General features: G+C 41.5%; 1 protein-coding gene across 1 annotated transcript in view; it reads right to left on the bottom strand.

The window, feature by feature from the left end:
• Positions 1 to 1937: 1937 nt before the first annotated feature.
• Positions 1938 to 7929, bottom strand: part of tnrc6b (trinucleotide repeat containing adaptor 6B) — a 36320-nt gene continuing 30328 nt past the window's right edge. The window contains 6 exon segments of the mRNA XM_034118923.1: positions 1938 to 4300; positions 5509 to 5648; positions 6021 to 6088; positions 6398 to 6631; positions 6750 to 6842; positions 6987 to 7130. Of these exon segments, the coding sequence (XP_033974814.1) occupies positions 3730 to 4300; positions 5509 to 5648; positions 6021 to 6088; positions 6398 to 6631; positions 6750 to 6842; positions 6987 to 7130 (1250 nt within the window). The 3' untranslated portion in view covers positions 1938 to 3729.

Genomic DNA, 7929 nt, shown 5'->3' with positions numbered 1-7929 from the left:
AAATTAAAGTAGCATGAATGCACCAATAATTATACATTTAAAACATAATATGTATTATCCCGAAGTCGTTTAATTATTATTATTGTGTATTTTTAAATGTTTGTATTACTATTTTTTACTTCAGTATAACATGTAAGTACTTTGGAGCTAAAAGTGGAGCCTTCGTTAGCTTAGCTTGCACTAGGCTAATTAATTTAACATCTGTTGGGCCTCAAACTAGTTGCCATGACTATCTGTAAGTAAAAATAATAATTCATTTTATTTATCAAGCGCTTTATCAGGTCCTCAAAGACACTTTTAAGATGTAAAAAGATAAAAACTCAAATGAAAAACGAGCTAATAAACAACATTTTAAAATAATCACCATGACGTAGACGTTAGCATACAAACCACTTCCCTAGCTTAAATGCTAATAGCTAGCTTACTTTGTTTTCAAAACATTCACTAAGAAAAAAAACATTTTAAGTGTATTTTTTAACACACACCTAAACAAAAATAAGTAGTCTTTCCTTTTTGCAATTATCTTACCTCAACAGGAGCATCCATTCTCTTCTTGAGAGCTCACTGGAAAATAAAATTACCGACAATTGTGACAAGATGCAAGTAAGATACATCAGGGTAATTAAATTAACAATAAATATATATTGTTTTTTAAATGCAAATATTATCATACATTACAGAGTATATCAATAATAAGCTTTCAATTATATTGCTTGTTCTTTTTTAATTTGTATATAAATATTTGTGTTTGTTACTCTGAATAATTACTTCCCAGATAAAGCCCAAAATAATACAGTCTGCATGCAATTGGCTAAAGTTATAGGTTTTCGTAAGAAATGCTTAAAATTCCTCTCTCAACCCAGGTCAGTCGATGTTTGCAAACCTAAATTACTCTTTCCTACAGCAATACATCAGAGAGGAAACCTTGAACTTGAGGGTTGCATCTCTTTTAGCCATTATAATTACTTCATTAGTCTTTTTAGCAGAATAAAACATGACCGTGTGATGCGATAAAAATCAGTGACTACTTATAAAACGTATAATGCAGCATTCCCCCTCACGTTTTCTAGCACTATTAACAATAAGGGAGATTTTAAAATATTTTCTTGGTCCAAGGACCACACTATAGTTGACCAAGTCACTATGTTTTTCAGTATGTATGGAACAAAGCTGTTAAAATATATTTTAAGATCATGTTTAGTCATCTGATTCATCTGTACATTGCTGTTTTAGTCTGCGTTCTTCCAATTAGTGTCCACAGTGTACCTATTGAGCCGTGTTGAGCGATGTGGGGCAAGCCCCTCTCTGCTGTCAAAATGAATGGGTGCTGTAAAAACGACACTGCGCATGCTCAGAGTCTTTTTCTATTCAATGTGTGCGGCAAAAAAAAAAATCACCAGTGGGGCAAAGTGCTGGCATACCCACCAAACGTCATCTCATAATTCAGAGAGCTGATTGGCTGTAAGTACGTGTACCGCGAAAAGTGTAGTTGTGACGAGGAGACGAGAGAAAGCAGCGTATAGAGATTAAAATCAGTAAAACGGAAAGAAAATGAATGAAGTTGACCCTCTACTTCAGCTTTGGTAAGTTCATGTTATGTCATATCTTTTGTTGATCTTCTGTGTTTTGCCTAAAGGCTATTGCTCTGCTGGATCGATTGATATTGTGACCTCGGTGATGAGTGTCTGTGTTTTCCTTATACCCGCCACGCCCCTCTCTCTATCGGAACCATGGACAGCCTACAGCTATTTGTTTACATGTTTAAAAAAGCACCAGAAGCTTATATATACACACACACACACACACACACACATCTAAGTTGTGCCCCACCACTTTTGTACATATAAAAACACCACTGATTAAATCAAACCTGAAACAGCAACGGTACATTTATGAATAGCATCCTGTAGGTAAACAAAAAACAAACCACCACAGACTTCAATTCAACCTTTATTATCTTGTTCTTTTCTGCTTTAAATTAATTTCCTCTCCTTTTTGTAACATCTGAAATAAATGAAAACATCCTGAACAGGAGTGATAATAAAGACTGACTTAATTTAAATTGATACATAATAACAAAACAAAAACAAAACAGTAAAACATAACAGGTAATGTCTTTAACGTGTCTGTAAAACACTGTTCCAGCTCAGCTTGGTATGGTAGGATTTGGCATTTTTTAATAGAAATGCCTTCAGTTGGTTACTTCGTCTTAAAAACAAAATATTCATTTATTGCAATTGGCAGAAAAAAAAATACAAACGGGAACGAAATGCTGCTAAAAAAAATACACGAAAAATTAAGAGACATATGCAATAGTGCCAATGTTTTTGAACTTTTTAGCTATTACAATATCCAAACAGTCGAGCACATGTACACACACTCACTCTCACACACGCACGCACACTCACACACACGCACACTCACACACACGCACACACACTTTCTCTCAAATGTAAGCTGTCAGATTAATTCACTTCCCTGACTGGAGCAGATAAGTGTTCAAGAGCAAGCACACACACACGCACACATACACACACACACACATTTCTCATGAATCTCTCATGGACAAGAAAGAAAAAAACATTCAACATTGTAGCAATAACACACACACTCCCGATATCATCATCATCATTATCTTCATCACATCCTCCTCCATTCGGTCATACTGTCATCACTCCTTTCATGCACACACAGGCAGGCAGGAGGGCACCTTGTACAGCGAGTAAATAAGTGATCGTAGTCATCATTAACATCATGATAATATATAATTATAACCAACTTGATTTCTCGAGTAAGAAAAAATACAATAGCGAGGTCAGTGTTTGAAGGGCAAACAAAAAAGGAGGACATCTTTGAATTTCCACAACTTTTCTCACATTTTTCTTTTAAAACAGAAACAGAAAATAAAGATTAACATCAACGAGGAGATACAATTTCGCTTGTCAAATATAAGAGCAGTGTGGAACTGATGAACGGTGTGAAGGCTGCTGACGTGGCCGCTGGTTTTGAGCCAAGGCCACTGCTGTTGTAACATTAAGTCGTCCTGTTTTGAAGCTCTGTTTTAAAAAGAATGGAGGGATCTGTGGAGGATGTGTCAACAACAAACCCAGAGGCATATAGTGCAAGTTTGGCTAATGTTGTTTCTGTTTTGATATTTTGTTTTTTTTACCCTGGGTCCCATGTTGATGGCATATTTCCACCAAGGTGTCGGTACCTACTTAAAAAAAGACACTTTTCTTCTCTCTGCTGATCGTCCGTTTGACTCAGTAGTGTGGCGCTGTCCCCCCCCCCAAAAAATCTCCTCTACAAACTCCAGATCCTTCCCCTCCAAACATGAGAACTTTGAAGAACGCCAGCCAGGTCTACGAGGGCTCAGTCTGCAAGTCTGACATTTTTGTTTTTTTGAGATTACATAGTAATACAAAAGAAAGTAAATTGTGGCACACTAAAAACAGCAATAGCTAAACTTGTACGACTCTGGCTGAGCCTGTCTACAGTGCATGCCTGAGTGATCGGGTCTCTGAGCGATGGGATTCGGAGTAAAATGACCGAAGAGCTATCCAGTTACAGAGTTTAATGGATTTCCAAGTTCAAGTTTTACTGTTGTCTTCATTTAAAGTTAAAGCGGCTTAATGAATGTGTGTGTGTAGTTTGACTGCTGGGTGACCAATGTAGCTTTAATTCATGTCATCTCTACGTGTAAATAAATACAGAGTGTGACATCACAACTTAAAAATGTGTCAGTCGGCCCCCCCCTCCCAGCAGGTCCCCCGGCAGCAGGGAAGCGGGGCTGCCCATCTGGTGCCGATCCTCCAGGGCGGGGGTCCCCCAGAGACTGGTGCTGGGGTACCCCGGCCCGCTCATCCCCCCCCACAGACCCTGCCGCCCGGCCTCCACGCCTCCAGCCCCCCCCACCACGGTCCCGTTGCTGCTCCACTGGGAGTAGACCCCCAAACCGGGCCCCTGGGTGGAGGTCTGGTCCGAAGAGCTGCCTGTGCTGTCCAGACTCTGCCACCCGGAGCTGGAAGCCCCGCCTCCATTTCCTGCTGTTCCTCCTCCTCCTCCTTCTCCTCCATTATTACCTCCTCCTCCACTTCTATCGCAGCTTCCTCCGTTACCGTTGGCCCCCACAGCGGAGGAGGAGGAGGATGTGGGCCCGGAGCCTGAAGAGTTGGCGGGGTTTCCTCCTCCTCCGCTCCCTGCTCCTCCTCCTCCTCCTGCCTGGGAATGTGCAATGTAGCGAGCCACGTCCTCCTCGCTCACAAACTCCGCCAAGATGGTGGTGTTACCCAGAACACACCTGATGTAAAGAGGAGAATCTGTCAGTATCTCTTTAGTGGGGATACAATTACTTCTGGACAATTCAAATGTGCAATTTACGCTGGGTTTTATAATACTTTATACCGTAAAGAAAATGTGATGGGATACAAATTCTTGTTTTTATGAGATTCTGCTTTCTTTTTATGTAAAGATTACATAGATGTACTTGTTGCCAGACTCAGTATCATGAATATGGCTTGAATTGATCAATGTTATAACGACATGTATAGCAGTTAATAGCTTGAAATTCACTCAAACTTTAATTACAGTGCCTCCCACAAGACTCTCTCTCACTACACTTATGGCGCATTTCCACTACAGCGCAGAGCGCGGTTTAAGTGTGCCGTGCCGGGCCCGTTTTTGGTTGCGTTTCCACTAGGCGTAGTTCCGGCTAGCGGGTACTTTTTCACAGTTTTTCTGGCTCTCCAAAATCCAGGTTCTTTCCGGGCCAACAACCGGGCTGAGTATGCTAAACTAGTGAGAGAATCGCTGGCAACTACAACAAAATGAACATATTTGACCGTGATTTAATTGTAATACACGTTTCAAAATGATGCCGAAGTAACAACATACTGATACCGGTTAGTAAAAACCATGAATTAATGCTTTGACAAGTCTGCAGACAGACGGCAGGCGAAGAACCTTTAAAAATGCGTGTTTTCTGAATGGAGATCGGCTAAGCTAACGCAGTATATGCTCCGACCGTCCACACTCACAACAACGGCCTATACAGACATAAATAAAGCAGCGACTGTATTCACCATGACACAGGCAGTCTGTGGTTTGTACTTGTTTCACTTTTGTCTAGTTTCTGAACAGATATGAGGAGCTGTGAGCTCTGAGTGCTAACAGCTAACGGCTAATGGTTTTGTGGTTCGCATTGAAGATGACATCACGGCTCCGCCTACACTGCGTTACTATAGTTACTGCCCCAGCTACTAAACTGTAATGGAAACGCAGCATAAAGTGAGCCTGGCCTACCAAGGCCTAACTATACCGTACTAAGCCGAGCGAGGCCCTGCAGTGGAAATGCGCCATTAGCTGTGTATAATCTGACATTGTGAAAGCCCTACTCCGATATGTACAAATATTTATTAGGGATTTTAAGAGGATACTAGTTCCAATTTGACCATTTAGAGGAGAGAGTGAAAATATGAAGATGTCACTAAGAAATGACTGTAGTCTTACATGTGGAGTGCGCTCTGGGCCTTGGCCGCCTCCTGTTTGGAGCCGTAGCGAATCAGAGCGGTGCCCTGCGTCAGGCCGAGGTGAAAGGTCAGCAGAGGGCCGTGCTGCATGCAGATGGTCCGCAGAGTGGAGCCGTCAATCTGCAGGAAACACAAGATGGACAAGGTGAACTTAAATGGAAGAACGATGGGTCAAGGTTGACAAAATGTGTACTGCCCCATTTATGATTGGTTCACAAAACAAACAAAAAACATTGGTTATCGCTTATACTTCATAGGGTTTCAGCGAATTAGCGGATATCTGCGCAGACTTCTTTTGGAGTTGGATAACACATTTTTTATCAGGGTTATGGACTAACTTCAAGCTACATTTTCATAGCCCAAGAGTTCAGGGATTACATTTTGCTCGCACAGACGTCTCGGCAGTTGTTTTTGGAAAGTGTGAGTGTGTGAGCCTGTGTGTGTGTGTGTGTGTGTGTGTGTGTGTGTGTGTGTGTGTGTGTGTGTATTTACCTGCGGTGTGAGGTTGCTGAGCACCAACCAGCAGCTTTCACGGGAGCTGCCGTCACTCCAGGTTGAGGCTGCAGACGGAAAAAGGGAACAAACAGGAAAAAAAAATATGAATGAGAGTTTTCCACATTCCCTGTAAACACATCGGTTTTCCCTCTCGGCTTCTCAAATGTAATAAATATTGAATGACTTTCCCTGGTGCTTCCCTTAGGGCTTTTTCGACTCTTACAAATCAAATATAAATGCACTCTTAAGTTCTAAAGAGCGCTGTGTTCTTTCCTACAGTTGTTTTACCTCCTGCGAACATTTTAAATCAGATGAATGTTTCAACAAGCAAGGGACAACGTGAAATAAACATGTTAAAAGCGTGGGGACATTACCAGTGGAACTCGAGCTGCCGCCCCAGCCGCGGCCCGCCAGGCGAGGAGCTCCTCCGGACCAGGGGGAAGGCGATGGCTGCTTTTGGCTGGCGAGGCCTGGAGGTATGCGGGACATCTGGGACATCTGTGACATTTGGGACATTTGGGACATCTGGCTGCTGCCACGGTTAGCTTTCCAGGACTTGTGTCCGATGGGCTCTGGGGGCCAGCTGGTCTTGTAGTCTGTGTACTTTGCTGCTAGGGAACAGAAAAGTCAATGAGGCTCTGCAGGAGTTTCATACTGGTAGTGAAATACAGCAGGTACAAAAAAAATAAAAAGTGTGTGTGTGTGTGTGTAAGTGTGTGTGGTTACCTGAGTTGTGTGCGTTGTTGAGGGGACTGTCTGAGGCACTGTAGGGCCAGGCACCAGGTGAAGGCAGCAAGGTGTTGAGGGGAGGGGTGGAATCTGCAAACACCGACACACCAACTTTGTTAGCAACTCATTCAGAACTACTGATACTTGTTTATTTGCTTTAAATACTATTGTGTATAACAAACAATGGTAGATATGGTGTAATCATAATGAAAACAAAGGCAGTTAAATGCTCACCAGTATTGTCTTGTAACAACTGGTGCTCACTATCATTGAGGTTGGGGGACACTGCATTTCCCATCATGCTCCCTGGGGTCATGTAGGGGTCAGAGTCAGGGTCGACCCGGTCGATCCCTTTCCAGGGAACACCCGGCTGAAACTCTGGAGAAGAAACAAGTGGTCCATTAAAGACAGTTTTTACAAAGCAGGAAAAACCATTACCTTGTTCTGGAGGCCAAAGCAGAAAAATAAAAATAAACTATCAAATGCAAAAGTACCCAAGGCTGAAAAATAAAATAAAAACACCCCAAAAAAACTCAACATTTTTAAAAAGAAGTTAAATGTTTTAAGATGCTAATGATTTCTTTCTCAGCAACTAATTCATCTTTCAGCTATTGTCGTATTAACCTGTTAAGCCCTGAGCCTGTTTTCAGGTCTCAGGCTCGAAAATGACATGCCCAGAACAAATGACCATAACTTCACTTCTAAAAGGGTTAAATTAATAATCTGTTTTCTCAAAGTAATGATAAACCTGTGAGTTGGATGAAGAAAAGTCAGAACCAATATAGATGTTTTTATTTTAAAGTAAATTCAGATTGAACATAGTAAAAACATGTAAATTATAGTGTCCGTCCAAAAAAAAACAACATTACTTATAGTGAAAACCACCCTTGAATGATGGGGTAGTAGAATCCAAACTATAACATATAATAAGTACCCTGTATCAACATTGATGCAAAACAAGTGACATTTGACCTTTGACCTTTTTAGAGAGGTTTATCAACAAAAAAACACTTCTGGGGTCATTTGGGTGCATTTTCCATATTTCTGGAACCCATCGGTCGATTTTGATGATTGACACCTCTTTTGAACCGTTAGAGCCAATAGAATCGAGGGATAGTTCCTAAAAATCCATCTAAACATTACCCATTGGTGAATAGAGTGATGCGTAGCCAGAATG

The sequence above is a fragment of the Trematomus bernacchii genome, unplaced genomic scaffold (assembly GCF_902827165.1).
Source record: "Trematomus bernacchii unplaced genomic scaffold, fTreBer1.1, whole genome shotgun sequence".
NCBI classification, from domain to species: domain Eukaryota; kingdom Metazoa; phylum Chordata; class Actinopteri; order Perciformes; family Nototheniidae; genus Trematomus; species Trematomus bernacchii.
This window is presented reverse-complemented; position numbering and strand designations above follow the sequence as displayed.